Source organism: Hippocampus guttulatus, chromosome 4 (genome assembly GCF_054856545.1).
Source record: "Hippocampus guttulatus isolate MCC_2025c chromosome 4, RoL_Hgut_1.0, whole genome shotgun sequence".
Classification (NCBI taxonomy): Eukaryota; Metazoa; Chordata; class Actinopteri; order Syngnathiformes; family Syngnathidae; genus Hippocampus; species Hippocampus guttulatus.
The window spans coordinates 6,530,886-6,550,000 of record NC_141264.1 but is presented as its reverse complement, the minus strand read 5'-3'; the positions used below and the strand labels follow the sequence as shown (position 1 = coordinate 6,550,000).

Sequence of the window (19,115 nt, the reverse complement as noted above, 5' to 3'; positions counted from 1 at the left end):
CTCATTTTAATAACAATAATGAGTGGATTTAATAATGCGTGTCATGGAAGCAAGGTTGAATCGTGATTAACAGCTCCATCTCAGTCAGGAGATCCAGTTTCAAATAGTCTTTTTGGAATATCTTGTTGAAGAATTTGCTAGTTCTCGTCCTGCATTCCAAATGCATGCATGTTCTGAAAATTGAAGACTCTAAACTGTACACAAATGTAAATATGAGTTTGAATGTTTTTGTTTATTGGACTGGTGACAAGTCCAGGATGTACCCTGCTTCTAATTTGAAGTCTCTCAGTAAAGTCTCCAGTTTGTCTGAATGAAGTGATAGCAGTTAATTTCATCTATTTAACAATTTTGTTGTTGATACCTATTAATAAATAATAATAATAAATTTTATTTATAAGCGCCTTTCAAGACACCCAAGGACACTTTACAATAACAAAAAACACAAAACAATACGGGTTGAGCAGCGGCAGCCAAAACGCGCCAGCGTTCACTCAACCCGGAAGTCAGAAAACATTTGGAGGAGGTCGAGAAGGACACATTATAGTTTTCTGCAACCGTAGAACTTTTTTATCAATCTCTTTTGACTCTAGTAGATGCTTTCAGCATGTTTGTGAGACTGATAGGCAGCCTCATTCTTGCCTACGTAATGGAATACCATTTCAAAAGTTATGACAAGTGCAGTTCTCGCATGTGGAGGTTATGTTTTTTAAACAGGGTTGAAAAAAAGAAACGCTATTGTTCTGTGATTGCTTTGAACTGCATAATCAGGATGTTGAACAGAGTTCAGTTAGGTCTGGGGGAAAATAAGCCCCCGAAAACACTCTTGTTTTTGATCATCCTTTGCAGTGGGACCACTCCTCAATGCTCTGATAGTTTGCAAGTCAATTCTCAGTTCCTGGCTGCATGTGCTCCTTTCATTGGATACCACTGGATAATGGTGAAATGTCAATGTTGTAGATTTTGCCATCCGTCCATTTTCGATAATGTTTGCCCTCATTAAGGCTGCGAGTGAACTGGAGACCGGCCGGCCCCCTGTGCCCCGTCGCAGATTAACTTTTGTAGTGTGACGTTCACTGTACGAACCCCCTCACCGCTGTCATCTAATACGTTTAGGCACGTGATGGCTAGCCTAATACTCGGCACGGTATTGGTTTTTAATGTCAACTGTGCAGCTTGTCGTCCCATCTCAAATTGTAAAGGCCTCCGCTTCTCTGAAATGTTTTACTGCACACGTGTGCATTGTTGCCTCCACAAAACTTGCATAAGTACACTTTTTGTAAAAATTGTGGAATATCATGCCAGTGTGCACCTTGTTTACTGTTTCCGGCTGACCCCTTGCAAATTTTTGCTGTGCATTATGGCATTGCTTTCCTTTGTGACCATCTCATTGTCCAGTGTGTGTCTCTTGTGCAGCACTAAATTACACGCGATACTTCTCATTGGACCCATCACAGACGTAACCGTGTGTTAAAAATGTTGCCAGTAAAATGTGTCAATATAGAGGGGTATTTTTCAGTTGCATTTTTCCCAGAGAAACTAATTAATTTCTACAACAATGAAGCCACACACTTTTTTGTTTTATTGGTTTCCTTTTGGTAAATAACACCTTGCATTAAAGGTATGATTTGTACGTCCATCCCTTATGTAAACCGATACTTGCTATTTGATTGTGAACCGGTATCTAGAAGCATGTGGTTTTTGTCCATGCCATTAATCTCTCTGACACAATCACATGCAAACATTGACGTGTGACAGGAGAAGGCGTTGCTGCTTAAAATGAATCACTAAATGAAAGGCCTTGGTGTCAGATAAGAAGTGTTTTGAACAGAAGCTGTGCCAAGGGTTCTTCACCAGTCGGTGACATCATCAAAGTCTCCCCCACTAATTGCTTCCCTCTGTTACGGCTGCTCTCAGGGTCTCCCTCTTAGCAAAGGCGAGTGTACCACAAAACACATGCACATACTCACATGCCATCCAGGTTTCATATTTCCTGCCCGAGGCTTAAGAGCAATGACCACACCCATTCCCACAATGCACCGCACCACACTCAGCCCACATCCTCTGTTAACATCCTCCCCGTGTGCCTTTGTTGGACCGTATCGCTCCGCACGTAGAGATAGAGAAATGTGTGTTGTCAGAGAGATTCACAAACAACTGACAGTGACACAAGGTCCGATGCAGTGAGAGCTCAGGCCGGTGTGACATCCAGCATGTGTGTGTCAGCTGCATTCCTCCGTTGTATGTCCTCATCCAGTAGCCGTGGGAGGAGTGAAATATGCGAGACGGTTTACCTGGCTTGTCATTGCAGTCAGACATAATTATCATTTGGTTGGCAGGTCTACAATTTGAAAAAAAAAAAAAAGGGTTGGCCACAAAATTGGAGCGCAACAAAATAATACAGACACCATTATATTCATGGTGAACAGAATTTCCTCCTGTTGAGAGAGAATGTCTTCAGTTTTGTATGTGTGAAACCAGCATAAATCAAAGTCACAGTATTTAACCGATTTTCAGAAAACATTGTGGGCTTTTTATTTTATTTTATTTTTTTAATGTTTCCACTTGTCAGGTTTGGTTTGTGTGACTACTGGTCATGCACTCTGTTTGGTCAAGTGAGAATGAACTCTGATGTGATCCAGATACATTTATAAAAAAACATTCTCTAACTTTCAGATACCATTTCTCTATCTACTGCGTTCCAAGCTCTGGCTATCAGGCGCAGTTTATAGATAGAAAGCAAATTGATCAAACAACTTTAGTTTGAGTTCAGATTTTTGGCAAACTTTTTTTTTCCTTCACAAAACAGCATACAGTATGTCGTGTGAAAAAAATATCTGTTGGTACAGTCGTGAAATGAATTGGGATGACTGACCCATTTTAGACAGGTCACTTCACAATGCAAACTTCAGTGAATGATGAATGATAATTCTATGTGCATTTGCATGGCATTTCCATGTCCGTGAAAGCCATAGGAACAAGCAACTGTTGGTTCATACAAAGAGGAACTCAAATGCATACAAGCTCACAATGGAGAGACAAAAAACACAACCAACTGCCGCGAGCCATTATAACATTACGATGCAATGGGAAACATGAGGAAAATGCTTTCAGTGTTTTAATTCAGAACAAGAAACATGTCGGGGTTGACAAAGTGTGGAGAATAGTCTGTGGTAGCGTGTGTTCAGGGGGTGGACCCTGGGATTTCGGAAACGGAACAAACATTTTCACAAAAGGGTTAAAAGATGGTGCAGGCTTACACAGTGTCTTATATCTGGATTCATTTTACATTCATACATCCATAACAACAAATTATACATCAGTCATGATTATTTCTCTCAAATGAAAACACGAGTTTTCATCCTCTGAGTGGGTCACATTTTTGTTCTGGCCAATTCTTCCTTAATGACTTTCATAAATCCAAGAGAATGTGGAACAGTGTGTGCGTGTGTGTGTGTGTGTGTGTGTGTTTTAATCTCTGTATCTACAGTGTGTGTGTATTCGATTTCAACTCTCACTATGTCTGTGTGGGCACATATGCCATACAAAAGACATGTAATGCTAGCTCTGTGGTTTGGAACAAGGCCACTAACCTGCTGCTGTCATCCCTGGCACACACACACACACACTTAACCTAACACCCCTCAATTTGTCTTTTCCCTGAAAAAAATTGATTGTGTCAAATGAGGAAACATGGTACTGATCAAAAATTTAGCATTTTTTTCAACCAACACAACCCATGGAACTTAAGCAGGAAGCTGTACTTAAAATTTTAAATACAATACAATACAATACATACAATACATGCTGATTTATATAGCGCTTTCACAACAGCGACAGCTGTAACAAAGCGCTTCACAAAACAGTTAACATAAAGTAAAATAATAAACACAACACATAACATAAAACACGGACAGTCGTGCAGTCCTAACCACTTTTCCGTCACACGCTTTGTTGTTTGAAGCAGTTTGAGATGAAAGAGGAGAGAATCAAAGTGTCCTTTAACCAGTGGATCAGAGACGTCATGCTCAAAATGTGCACACGTCGGCTACAAGCTAAGTTTCAAAGTCAACAAGAAGCTGTAGCATCCATTGACGAAAAAAGAGATTGGTTCACTTCTCCTGTCCCATGGAAATCCATTTCAATTCCAAGCGGTCCAATTCCAAATGATAGTTTATACAGTGTAGAGAACGTCCCCAGCATCAGTTCCTCATGAGCAGTGATTTTAAGAGAAAATTGACACAAGAGTGTCAGGGTGTGGAAGTATATAATCCCGATACAAACCAAAAGTTGTAAAAATATCACGGTTAAGGGTAAAGTATGAGCCTTAATGGAGACTTCTTTCTTCTTACTTTTTTCTTTTCTGATTGATATAAAAATGATTTATTAGATACAATCACATAACGGGGTAGGACTAGATAAGTTTTTTACTTCTTCCTACTCCCTTGAACATAATAACTGTGTTGAATGAAGATTGATTTCTTTCTTTTTACTTTTTTTATCTACCTTATTTTCTGTCAAATTATTACTGTATATATGTTTTATGTTCAATAAACAAACAAACAAACAAACAAACAGTGTGATTAATCCCCCAAACATCAGAACTGACGTGACATCAGCGCAATGTTTGTGTCATGTTCAAGAAGCTAGCTGTGAAAGGCTCACAGCGTGTGTGTGAATCAGGGATGACTCATGAGACAAATACTTGGGTCATTTTCCTTAATGTCCTGGCAATGTGTGACCCATGTTGATCAACTGGTACATTGATTCACATTGATGGAACACAACTTGAACTTTAAGTCAAGGACACATGACAAAATAAACACAAAGAACATCTACAAGGTTGTGTGATGAAAGTGTGTCGATGCTTTGGGGCCACATACTGTCACTCCTCAGGAATTGGAAGACAAAGATGCCTATTGTGTTATCACCACTGGTGGGCGTTATGTCTTGTCTTATGGGCAGTTGTGAGATGCTGACTGGATGGTTGGCACGAGACTGAATGAGAGATGCTGTGCCAACTCTTCACTCCACATCTGTGTCACACACTGTCCGCCAACACTCACTATTTCATGCACGCACGCAGGATCACACACCAGACCCATCCCCATCCCCAGACCTCAGACTTGAGGGGGCACATGAAATGTATGAGGGGGCCCATTTATTTTGAATACCCTACAGATAGACTTTACTTTGCTCCATATGTTTGACACTACTGTATTCAATTTTGCGCAGCACTGCCACTCTCAGTCAACAGTCCAGAATGGCGCCCTTTGCGACCACCGCTGTCAAATATTACCATAGACCACATTTACAGCACATTTACATAGATGCCATCTTGAGTAGGTCCACACCGCAGCCATATCGAATTTGTCAAAGTGAAGCGATTTGGGAAGATGCCTCGTTCACTTGCTACTTGGAGATCTATCATCAAGCCACAACTCATTGGATCAACACCGAACCATTGTTTTGGACAGTCTAAATGCGTAATATACAAAACTAAATGCTGCTTAGTTGCTGAAAACTGCAATCAATATTCACCAACATTTCTGTGGACATCTCTCCTTTCCAAGATGAATGATCTCACCAATATTACCGATTTATGGTGATACCGTTTCCCTCCCCAGAAGGGCATCACTAAAGAAGCTCATGTCAGTGACGGAGGAAAACGCTTTGTCCATAAAATACAACATTTTGAGGCGATAGATGCGATCTTTTTAGAGAGTGATGTGGGCATGAGTAGAGATTGTAGTTTTTGACTCCTCTACAACAAAACCTACATGGGTGAAAATACCCCCAAGTGTGAAAAAAATCTTCATGCATTAACACCATTCCCACTCTCCTGCCCCCCATACATTGAAAAAAAAGCCCCTGTTGCGTTATACGAAATCTTTTTCTCTGCTCTTGCCTCGCGACGAGAATCACTACAACGAAGTCTAATCCAACAGCAACCTCTGCTGCTTCGTTCGGAAACGGCAACAGCAACCAGCTCACTGGTTTACACATGCGCAGTAGTCCAGGAAGTATTTGTTATTGTTAGTTTCAGATGCAGCAAGAACATTGCATTGCTAAAATGGAATAGAAATAAAGAGTACACATACATTTGTGTGTGTGTGTGTGTGTGTGTGTGTGTGTGTGTGTGTGTGTGTGTGTGTGTGTGTGTGTGTGTGTGTGTGTGTGTTTATATCTGAGATCAAATTTGCTACAGTGAAAACCCCCTGTTGTGAAAAATGTCTTGCTGCAAACACAATTTCGTTGTAGAGGAGTTTCACTGTATGTGCAGGACTCTTGTATGCCAACATCGACATATTTGTCACATGTTGGCCTGTCCACTAGGGGTGATTAATTCGAGTCCCTTGGTTTAAAAAAAATGGTCTTGTAATTGCTTCTGCTTCAAGTACTTATTTGGTGTGTACCGTTGGGAAGACAATCAAGCCAGCCGTAGCAACTCTTGTTCATGTAATGCATGACGGTAACACGCGGTGAGAAAGCCAACTTAAAAATAAACTTTTGTTTACCAAAGATTACATGGACATCAGTGCCTTGTCACGCTTTTATTTTCAAGTTGTTTCTGGCAGCGCGTGGAAACATCAACTGCCTAACTTGTCCAGTTTGTATTGCTGTCACAAATTGTTGCCACCAATATCAGCACACTTTCATCCTGAAATCATGTTCAATCACTAATTAAGGGTGCTAAAAAAAATACAAACTCCAATGAATTATGCTGACATTAACATATGGCACCTATTGCCAGCATTATCGTGTAGTAGTGCTTCATAGCTAGCCACGAAGCAAGTGCCCCATATTGGCTGGCGAGAGCTGTCTGACTACTTTTCAAAGGCAGTTTAATAGGTGAAAATGACTCTGCCCACTTTTGCTGACAGTCTGACACAGTTTCAGTTTCTACTGATCAACTTTTTAACACACCAGGCTTACCTGAATGTGCTGTTTTATCCACTACACCCCCAGAATTGTTATTTCTGGTTTCTGTCAGTCTTTGTCGGCAGGTAAATGAGCTTGAGTTGAATCACCTGTGCCTAAAGGCCAACTGTGACAGGGTTTCTTTTTTACTCGCAAGACCTGCATTTGCCACCTCAGCTAAAATATTAGAAGCTTGCTCTGACATTGTTGAACACGATCTTGGGTGCCTGGTACTTCTTTAGCTTCTGTGCTTAACAAATATGTTGCGGTGCCAGAGTCTTAATCTTAATTTCAATGATTATTCTGTATTAAAAGTAAATAACAAACCCTGCAGCAACAAACACAAATGTCCATATATGTATTTTAGATATATATATGTGTGTGTGTGTATGTTATGTATAAGGAATTTAAATACATAATTTTAAAATAAAGGCCTGCCGTCCTGAGCACTACGTGGCATGCTGGCAACAGCACATCGCTTCCTGGACAGTACACTACCTTCATCCGATCAAACCAATGCTTTCAGGACCGACCAAATAACCGAGCTCCTCCATTTTTATGAGGAGGCTGAATTTAACGCCACATTTTGCTGTTTTCCCTTTCCTTTTTTCGATGTGTGTGTGTGTGTGTGTGTGTGTGTGTGTGTGTGTGTGTGTGTGTGTGTGTGTGTGTGTGTGTGTGTGTGTGTGTGTGTGTGTGTGTGTGTTAGCAAATGGATGTGGGGGTTGACATGGTTCTCAGAGGAAGTCTGTGGTTGGACCGTTTCTGCATATTTTCCCCTCATACAGACACACAGTATACACCCACCCACCCACACACACACACACACACACACACACACACAAATATTTTCCTTGTCAAGCAAAATGAAGTTTTCTTTTTAAAGTATCATTCTGCACCAATGACGTGGAAGCCATCTCTCGCATTCTGCTACTAATTTTTCTCTTCTCTCCTTGTCTTTGCACAAGTACGCACGCACATCTGACTGGAATAAACATAAAAACCCACAGCCTCTCGGGGTGCGGTCCCCCTACATCCTCTGTGCAGTGTGAGTAGCTGTGGTAAAAGAGGTCCCTGTCTGAGCTCCTCTATAAATACTTTGGAGCCTAGCGCTGTTTTAAAATATAAAAATAAAAAGTCAGTGTTCCATAATATGTCCCTTTGAAGACATTCTTTTTCGAGTCGTATTTCCATTCATTTCTTATGGTAAATATGGTTTTGAAATCTGAGCAAATTGAGTTGTTTTCATTCAAAGATGCGGATTATTTTGACATTCAGGCATTAAGAAACCAAACAAGATAAATAAGAAGAAGAAGAAGAATCAAATGTAACTGCAGCTCTAACTTGAAAGAAAAGACAAGTTAATTAACAAAAAATGGAGGGAGCTAATTTTCACATTGACTGTGCCCTATAAGTACAGAAATGCTTCATGTGCTTTGAGAATGAAATCAGTATTCCTTCTAAAAAAACACCAGAAAGTCAAAGCCATTATGTGTAAAAGGTGACTCAAAATAACATTGCCATTGAAAACTTACTGAAATAGAAAACATTTCGGGCCCTGTATTTGTGCCCAACTCAAGTGTAGCGCAAATCGCACATTTACTGTGTTCATGTGTGGAGCTTCCTTTCTTTTGGTATTTCCGCAGATGCGCACAGTAGAAACGGGCATTTGCGCCATTGTGGGCGTGAACACACCCGACTTGCCTCCCAGCCAACGAAAGTGGTTCCTCTCATTCCCTGTAAATTCAGCACAGGACAGGCGCACGGTCAACATGGCCGAAGCAGAAACTGACTTGCTGGAGTCCTTGTGTGCAAAGTACATTTATAAGGAAGTGCAAACAGACCTGCACCGATGATATAAAGTTGGGGAAATCACCCTGTGTGAAGTGGGGACCTGGAGATGGCCTTCCACCCCAATCATTTGTGTCCGTGTGTGACCCCAAAAGTAGCTGGGCTGATGGTTTAAGAAAAAAAGGCTCTCGGTTCCCCGCAGTGCCCAGCCTGGCGCAGCGTGTTCTATTAAATTGTTAAACATGCTAAAACAAGGTTTGCACTCGCACAAAATGATGATGATATGAAGATTTTCCTAGTTTACATACCAAGCGCGTGAGCATTGTCTACACGTAGAGCCCCATATGTTGAACTAAAACAAGACTGACTGACTATTTCTGTTGCATCATCAAAATCTTGAAATTATTTGGGGGTTTTGTTTGTTTGGGGGCTTTTGGGGGGTTTAGGAGGGGGTCTTACTGGGGAGTCAATTTTAAGCATTGGTAAATAACTCATATTATGTTCTATACAGCCTGCATGTTCTACTATGTTGTTATATCCTTGTGAAGATGTTTATTGTGAGTGTTTGCTTCTTTGTTTCTTCAGGTCCATTTAAAGGCTCCAATGATCTTGAATGGAGTGTGTGTGATTTGGAGAGGTTGGATTGACCTACAGAGGCTGGACGGGATGGGATTCCTGGAATATGATGATGAGAGGGCGCAGGTACCACAGCACATACTAAAATAGCGGATAACTAAATGCACATGCCTTCCTACTGTATCTCACTTAGGATTTTCTTCTTATTTATTTATTTATTTTACAAAATAGCTTGTTTGCGACTTGCTGTGCCCCAGAAGCCTTTACAGTAATCTGACGTTCTACTTGCGTATTCGTGTGCGTGTAGCATGAGGATGCTTTGGCTCAGGCAGCATTTGAGGAGGCTCGACGCAGAACCAGAGACTTTGAAGAGCGAGAGCGGTCACACAGAGAGGACCTCGAGGTGAGAGAGTGAACCATCTCAAATTTAGAAATGCTCGGACAGTGAACTCAACTTCATTTCAAACACCAACAGTATTTTCGTGCATTGGTTTCTGCTATTTGAGAGGTTCTTACACTGAGGGTTGTTTTTAACTGCATTTGTGCACCCGCAAATGAAGAAGTAAACAACAGATAAGAGTGTTGTCATAGTATTGTCTCAATATGAACATTTTAACTTTCATACTATAGCTGAGTGAAATACCTCGAAACCGATACCATGGCAAAAACCGAAATCATCAATAAAAAGCATTGGTATCAGATCCTAAACGACTAGAAATTCTTTTTATTTGCATTCAATTCGACACTCCTGATAAAATAATAAATGTGGAACGTTTTTAAAAACTTAAAAACAATTGGAGAATTTTTGATTTGTGCTTTTTTAATAGCATTTTCATGTACATGCTTTTGCTTTGCTTTCCTTTGGGGCATCTTGGGGTTGTTTGAAGTGTGCTTGTATGTTTTTAACTTTTTGGGGATCAAGCGCAGTATTTTTGCACCAGACTGAAATGAACCTTGGGTTTAGTGCATGATCACTTTGCCATAAAATCTTAATAGCAATGGCCAAATTCCAATAAGGAGAACAATTTCCTAGGGCCCCAAATGTCTTTTGAAAAATATGTTCATCAAGTTTTCTTTGGTTTAAAGCAGTGCTATATTTTTTTGTCATCATTTACATGCTTAAAAATGATCATGACTGTAAATTTCCCCAGTGTGGGACAAATAAAGGATATCTTATGACTGTTTCGAATGCACCCCACCTTCAGGGCTTCCACAAAATTAATCGATCTTTTTATAGCATATGTGCGGTCTTGATTCAGCAAGATGGCAGCAAAGCAGTTGTGAGGAAAATGAGCAGGGTGAACCCGGTGGAGTGGGGAAGATATGATGCTGAGGCGAAAACTAACACGTTTCATAAGTACTCCCAAAGCTTTCAACCTTATTCACTGAGACCGAAGGTGCGTAAATGACAACACCAAGAATCAGACGCACTTACCAGCAGCACTAGCATTTGTTTGTGTCAGCCGAGGGGAGGTTGTACTTGAGATGAAACGGAAGGTTTTGATGAATGACGCTTTTCATTTTCGTGAATACTCACCGAGTATAAAAGGTGTCGCATTTGTCAACTGTGTTGAATGCTGATTAATGTTCCTATCAATTATAATAAATGCACTGTGAGGATTCACTTGCTCTAGAATGTTAAGTACTGTGTTGCTGAAGCCCCCGTGTTGGGATGAACATTTTTGTCAGTACAGTACACCAATGTGGAGGACCCTATGACTTGGTTTGTCTTGGGCCTTCAAATAACTAACAACATCCCTGCTTGGTAGTTAATTGCCTCTGACTGATTCTAGTTTTTGTCACAAAGGGTATCACAAAAGTCTCGAAAGGAAAAACAGTGTTTACTCACCATTGACCAAAAATAATTTTCTTTGTGCCTTTTCAAAGATAGAAGCTATTTTGGGGTTTTGTTAAGTTCTGTTACTATGTCAAATATTCTTCCATACTGCAATTGTACCCATCAAAAACATTTATTTAACAGACTCAATGCAAACTCGCTTTATCCTCAAGACTTTGGCGCAATCAACGGAAAGTTGACGTCCTGCGCATGAACCCTGAATTGTTTATTTCTTTCAGGACCCTGTGGTTTCTAAAATCTGGGACTGATGACAGACAGACAGACAGCCAGCAGAAAACAACAGGGTCTGTGTCCTTCATTTCTCATATTTATCACACTGTCATGCACTAAACTACCCTGTGCGTCGGTGGGAATCTGTGTGTGTGTGTGTGTGTGTGTGTCCTTCTCCATGACTTTCTGCTGTGTTTTTATGATTGCTCTTTGCGTGCTTGACAAATGTGTGCTTGTCAATGTATATGCATTTAAAAATATGTCATGGGGGCGGGGGGCGGCAACCTTTTTTGACCGAAGATCTACTTTTCAAGCCAACCAACCCTCCGCGATCGACCGTTACCGCACATGCATGCATACACACACGCACACACTCACGCCATGATGAGCAACAGCCATAACGGCCCCGAACATGAACGAAACAGAAAAATAAACTAGACACAATAGTTTTTGAGTTTGTGAAAAGGAAATCACTGCCTACCTTTGTGGGAGACCTGTCATGGAGGCATGGAACGCATTTTTGCAGTGTATTAAATGCATGAACACCACAATGGTAGCTCACCTGTACCGTTTTAAAATGCTTCTCCTGGCATTCCAGATTCCATTTTATCTGCTACAAGAGAAATCAGGGCACATGCATGCACTGAACCGACATTTTAGGGGGCAGGTGTTCAAGCCCAAAAAAAATAAATAAAATAGGGCACTAATTGGCGAAATTATTGACGCAATCAAGAGATATGTTTAACTTCTGCTTTCATTTCTCTTGATAAACCTACAGTAATGAAAAAAAGATATGATGAAAAACGCCACCTTTCTTTCTTCAGTTTCTTGCTCATTTGAAATGCCTGCTTAATGAAAGGTACATTTGCATAGGCCAGGGGTGCCCATTACATCGATCGCGATCGACCGGCAGTTCGCAAACTGATCCCAAGTCGATCGTGAGGGGTATAGAGGAAAAAAAACAAAAACAAACAACCATTTGTGTGTCTTTGTGCATGTTAGTAATATATATTTTTGTGTTCATGTACACTGCACCCGAATCATCATATCAGTCTCATTTTCACAAAAAAGTATTAAAAAAAATAAAATAAAATAAAGCAGGTAAATCTTTAACCTACGGTGGCGCGTGACCTGCGTCACCTAAAGTTGTTAGCGCTCAGCAGTCTGCAACTGCAGCTTGTGATCAGAGCTGTTGTGCTACAGTATATCTTATCATTACTCTCATTCAGAGTTTGTTTCGTGTACAATTCACCGAGGGCACGGGCAAAGAATAGGAATCGAGAGGGCCGAGGGAAGCACTTTAAAACGGTACGTGTAAGCTACGATAGTTTACCGGCTGCAAAAGTGCGTCACATGCCTCCGTGTCAGGCCGTTGCTCATCATGGCGTGCGTGTGTATGTGCGTGCGCGTGCGTGGTAAGGGGTCGATCGCGGGAGGTTGGTCGATCGAAAAGTCGATCTTCGGTCGAAAAAGTTTGGGCACCCCTAGCATAGGATATAAAAGACACTCTTGTTGAAATGGCAGAGGCTTGGACACAGCGATGGTCACAATTCTCCTAAGAATTCAATACCTGTGTAATATCAAAGCACTTTTTGGGGTAATTGAGATTTTTAGTATTTTTCAAATGATGATGAATGATGGAAAAATGCTCTCAGGCAAAAGGCACTTTTCCTATCCAGGGCAAGGGGCTGGTTTTGGAGCACCGCTAATATCTGATATCTGTGCGCATGCCTGCATCAGACCATCTATCCATTCATTTTCTGTAGCACTTATCCTGATTAGGGTCACCTGAGACCTGGAGTCTTCCCCAGCTGATTTTCAGGAAGGTACAGCACACTGGTCACTAGTCAATCGCAGGGCACACAGAGAGAAAAAAACATTCACACACCTCACACTTAATGGACTATTAGAGGTCATCAGTTAAACTAATATATATGTTTTAGGGTAGGAATACTGAGATTAAAACCTACGCAAGCACAGGTAGAACATGCATAGTCCACACTGGGTGTGCCTGAGCCAGCATTCAAAACAGGGATCACTTAACTACACCACCTTGCTTCCCCCTAAAAGAGATATACTGTAGTAGATTGAAATATGGACCAGAACTCATTAAAACCCAACAAACGTGGCTGCTCCTGTTCCGACAAAAACTAGAAAGGACAGAAAGGAAGGCACTGAGCAGACAGAGATCATATGAGTAAAGTACCAAGAGAGGAAGTCAGGCATTTTTTTTGAAGGTCACTTTTCATCTAGCTGAGCTCAAATTTCTTCCCTGAGGCACAGAGAAGAAGAAAGGTCCTACTGATCTCCCACTGAATCAATAGAATTACCATTTCTTACCCCTGAAAGACCCTGAACAAGACATAGACAGGCCTTATATCTGGCAGAGAAATTGTTTTGATGCGCATTTGGACTCTTAAATTAGTGGCTGTGTCCTGTGTTCGGCTCTATTGCAGTCGCATAATTTGCAACGTTTTCTAAGTAACTGGTTATCTTTTTACAGCAGCATGATTGGGAGTTTATTTTCAGTCATCTCATTTTTGTTTGCGTATGTTTACTTAATTGAAAACGACCCAAACCAATTACCTGGGAGTACCGCTTTACTTTTGAAAACAGTTTGCGAATTCCCACACCCATTCAATGCAAAATTAGACACATGTAAAAGTGGCTCAAATCAGTGTTCTATCCTGAGAGGCTCCAGTTCTCTGCGTCCCTGAACAGGATGAGAAAACTAAAGAAAATGGATGGATGGATAGATGTTAATATGCATTATAGTCATTTTAAGAACTATCTCACTGGCTTACAGTACCCTAAACTTCTTCATTACAATGCACACAGTTAATACATATTATACCAAATATTAAGGGATTTTTAAAATGGATTCTTGACATATTATATTTCCTATTTTTGGAAGTTGTAGACAATAGTTCAGAAAAACGCAATTTAATTCATTCACCCAAGTGGGGCTTTGCCACTTATTCAAGGTCAAAAGGCATCTGCAAAAATGATGGATGGATGCAATGGATTGGTAAATGCATATTCACATTTGCGCGGGTGCACACACGCACACACACAGAAAGAGAATTTGGTGGTAAATGATAATGTGGGCCAGAAAGCATTAATATATCATTAGTATTGATCGACATCAGCCCCCCTGCTTCGTCTCATATTCATACTGTATTGTTCAAGTGAACGCATGCACAAACTTGCAGACACAGCAAAGCTGCGGCACAACTACACACACAATCAACCACACACACACACACACACACACACACACACACACACACACACACACACACACACACAAACTCACTCACTTCTCTAGTATTGAGTTGTGGTTAAGCGGCCAACACTGGACTAGCAGGCTTCAATTTGTGTGTGGATCAATAAAGAAAGCTTTCCTGCCAGTTATGATTGAAGTGCTCCCTACTGCAAAGAGAAACGCCACACCGTGAAACAGCAAAAACAGTCAGTATTTTTATCACCAAAAGTAAACTCCGTTGTTTGGCGAAGACAAAACTGATTGCACAGCCATGGTTTTCGATCCAATAGGAGTGAGATAGTCAGTCCAGTGTGATATGCTTCATCCACACATGGCGAGTAAAGAGGGGAGTGATTCTGAGTCAGTCATTTAAAGCTTGTATTGCATGAATTGGGGAGTGGGAGGTGGGGGGGGGGGGGGGGGTCAAACAAATGGTTGGTTTAAGATAAGACAGACAGACTGAAATGTATTCGGCCGTGCCTCTATTTCTGACAAGTGTTTTCCTGTAGATACACACTGAGTCAGTCAGGCTGATCGGGGGTAAAATTATATCATGACTAGCTTGAGCGTGCGACTGTGTGATATTTTGCTTTTATAGCGAGCGTCACAAAAGGCATTCCGGTTGAACTAGTGACCCTATTAACTATCTCAGTCTGCATATTGCTGTGCTACCTGCTTCTCCCCTTGTGCCCAGTTTCTCACCCGCTCATCCCCCTCCCTCTCCAATTCTCTCAGCTATCACAAGTATAAACACATAACCGCAGGTATTTTTACAGTAGGACCAGGCTCATTGCCATTAGATACTTTGAAAGTTATGACAATCACTTCTGAAGACCTAATGACAGCATGTATGTGTGTGTGTGTGCGCGTTTCAGTGCCAGACATCTAAGTCTGTCAGATACAAATTTGTCAACGGCACAGTATTACCTTTAAAAAGCTCTCTTCTCCCCTCTAGTGGTGTTGGTTGGAACTGCTTATTATTAAAACTTTTTTTTTTGGTTTTGTTTTTTAATACAGCATCTAAGCATTTATGTGTGAAAGTGTTTAAGATGTAGACATTTTACATTACGGGCACAATTACGTTTTCAAAACGTTCTATTGTGTGCAATTGATCAGCACATAAATTGATTTTGGAGGTCGGTAGTCAACGGGTTAGCACGTCGACCTCACAGTGCAGAGATGCAGGGTTTGATTCCGGCTCCGGCATTCCCCTTGTGGAGTTTGCATGTTCTCCCCGTGCCTGCGTGGGTTTTCTCCAGGTACTCCTCCCACATTCCAAAAACATGCATGGCAGGTTAATGTAACGCTTGAAATTGTCCCCAGGTGTGAGTGCGGGCGTGGATGGTTGTTCGTCTCTCTGTGCCCTGCGATGGGCTGGCAACCAGTTCTGGGTATCTCTCGCCTACTGCCCGAAGACAGCTGGGATTGGCTCCAGCACGCCCCGCGACCCTTGTGACGATAAGCGCATCAAAAAATGGATGGATGGATGGATGCATATATTGACTTCATGTTTTGTGACAGGCATAACATTTCCCATGATGCTTAAAGCTCTTTGTTTCATTGAATTAGGTTTTACATTTCAAGACTTAGTTGTGTTGACCAATAAATACATTGATTTAGTGTCTCTGTTCAACACATAAATGGGTTAGGAGCACTAATTTAAAATTTGATACGTACAAATAAAATATATGTTGTGCAAAGAAATTCGAAATATTGCTCTGCGTGCTTTTCTTAAGATAAATGCAGGAAGAAACGTTTGAGTTTGTGTGATATATTTGGATATTTAAAATCTTGGACTAAATACATCTCCTCTCTCTACCTCCTTTTTTACTATCCTTCTCAACCTCCTTTCTGTCCTAATCTTTTTTGTCTAATATTTCCTCTCTCCCCTGCCATCCTTCCATCCCTCTCTCCCCAGTCCAGACGACAGCAGGATCCCAGCCCTGGCTTATACATAGCCAGTGCTGATGCGGAACACAAGATGTGCTGAGGAAGACGTCAACGAGTGGAGGAACGAAGTGGAGGAGACTCAGGCTGATATTCTTTCACTTTCACAATTAGCTGAAATGAAATGTTGAATTTTGCAATTATATACCAGTATTTTCCTTTTTTTTTTTTCAATGAAACGGTTATTTTATTTCGGCATTTGAATGTTGGTAATTAATTGAATTGAAAGTGAACCGTATAGAATAATAAAATAAACACCTTCTGTGTTTGCTCACATTTAAATGTGACGAACGTCTGAGTAAACAAGAATTGAAGATCAGCTCATGCAAAATCTTGCCCCTGGGTTTAATGACTGAGTATACACACCAAAAAAATATTTTTGATCATGAATAAATGTAAGAGAGGATGACAGAGTCAAACAGAAGGATCATCAAATAGAAAGTTAATCAGCGGTGATGATCACTTAACTTGGTACGTCGTCAACAACAACAACAACAGCACCAAACTGCTGTTTTCTGAGACCAAAGTTCACCTTGCTGGAATGAAAGGGAGGTCGATGTGCGGGAGTGATGCCAAAAGAGTTACATTGTTTTCTTAGTGGTAGTTTCAACTGTTTCTCAAATGACCGCGTTGGCAAGATATATTAAGTCAGGGGTAATGTAGCAAGGAAAATAATGTTGGCGGGGGGGGGGGGGGGGGGGGGGGGCTTTATAACATGTCGTCCAAGTGTGTTTTGCACTCTGTGATACAATCAGTGAAGTTCACATGAATTTTGTTTGCATGGAACAAAATTGAGGGCTACTTTGTTGGCTGTTATATGGGCAGTCTGTTTATCATTACAACGCTCCCTTTTTCGGGTTCGGATGAGGAATAATTGGGTGATTCAAGTACATCACACAGGTAAGCCATGCACCAAAATAAAACACACATCAATTCATAGTTTGAATTGAGCATCCTTATTTTTGTATTTTAAATCCATCCATTGGCCAGTCCCCCCAGTTATTCCTCATTAAGAATTGTAAAAGTATGAATGCAGTAAAAGAAAACAATTTCCTGTTCTGGCACGAGCGGAGTGAAATGTGTTAATTATCTTTTATTTTGTGCGTGTGTGAAAGTCATGATGTTTACTTTTTATAATCTTACTCATTTTCAAATATATTCATTTTTTTCATCTTTTCTCTTTGTTAGTGGCTACAACAGTAGTGTTTTGTGTCTAACATGTTGCAATTTGTAATTGATAAAATACCCCAAAGTTTTTATTCGTTAGATTTTCTTCTGCTTTTCTTTTGTTTCATGTGGTTTTTTCCCCGTGTTTTGATTGTGGATCCAAAGTTCTGTTATTAGGTCATATAAATGTTTTTACAATATCAAACATGTTTTTTAAATTTGCTTTTATTTTAGGGAGGGGGGGCGTGAATCACTTTTTGACCAAAATCGATTTGTTTTGTCAAGCGATTCCCCCTTTAATGAGAACAATCCATGGAGTTTATTCATAAATATGTTTTTACTTTGTGTATTTTTTTTCTGTTTGTAAAGAAATTAAAAGGAAATGAACAGTTGACCTGCTTAGAGGTCTGCATACTGACAAATGCTCTTGTCGCTCTGTGTCCCCTGCTGATGACGTCCAAGAATACTTTTTGCCAATTTCTTTTTTTTTTTTATTGTTTATTGAACATAAAACATATACAGTAATAATCTGACAGAAAATAAGGTAGATAAAACAGTAAAAAGAAAGAAATCAGTCTTCATTCAACACAGTTATTATGTTCAAGGGAGTAGGAAGAAGTAAAAAACGTATCTAGTCCTACCCCGTTATGTGTTTATATCTAATAAATCATTTTTATATCAATCAGAAAAGAAAAAGTAAGAAGAAAGAAGTCTCCATTAAGGCTCATACTTTACCCTTAACCGTGGTATTTTTACAACTTTTGGTTTGTATCGGGATTATATACATCCACACCCTGGCACTGTTGTCAATTTTCTCTTGTATTCATAATGGATATTTCAATACAGTACCTTTCTCTATTTATCAACTTAGTTCTGATTTATCATTATATTTAATGTTTAGAATTTATCATTTTAACTCTGATTGATGTAGGTTGTTTGTACAATTTTTTTGAATTTGTTTTTGAACTCAGCAAGCAATTTACTCATTTTCAGGTCCGTTTCGAGATTATTCCACAGATTAACACCTTTGATAGATACACTTCTTTGCTTGATGTTTGTTCTTGTTTTGAGTTTTTTGAATAAGTTGGTACCTCTTAAATCATAGCTGCTTTCTCGAATTTCGAAAAACTTGTATCGTGGAGGAGTTTTTTTCTACGTATCTATCTATTTCAAACAAGTTTGTTGGATCAGGAATTTGTTTTGCTAGGTTACTGCCGATGTTGACAAAATACTCATTAAATTCAGTTGCTATTTCTGCAGTTTTTTCCAGAATAGTATTTTTGCCTTTGATAAAATACTCTGGATAATCAATTTTTTAGGACTATTTCTGATTACTTGGTTAAGTATTTTCCGTATTTCTTGTGTGTTACTTTTATTCTGCTC

At 40.2% G+C, this 19,115-nt stretch overlaps 1 protein-coding gene across 2 annotated transcripts in view; it reads left to right on the top strand.

The window, feature by feature from the left end:
- The window catches only part of cbfb (core-binding factor subunit beta), a 27,478-nt gene extending 10,219 nt beyond the window's left edge, over positions 1–17,259 (top strand). The window contains exons 4-7 of one of the 2 annotated variants that reach the window (XM_086109067.1): positions 9,295–9,411; positions 9,593–9,688; positions 11,362–11,427; positions 16,542–17,259. In XM_086109067.1, the coding sequence (XP_085965193.1) occupies positions 9,295–9,411; positions 9,593–9,688; positions 11,362–11,391 (243 nt within the window). In that variant the 3' untranslated portion in view covers positions 11,392–11,427; positions 16,542–17,259. Of the gene's footprint in view, positions 1–9,294; positions 9,412–9,592; positions 9,689–11,361; positions 11,428–16,536 lie in introns of both variants that reach the window. The other variant, XM_086109066.1, reaches the window with a different exon arrangement.
- Positions 17,260–19,115: the final 1,856 nt, after the last annotated feature.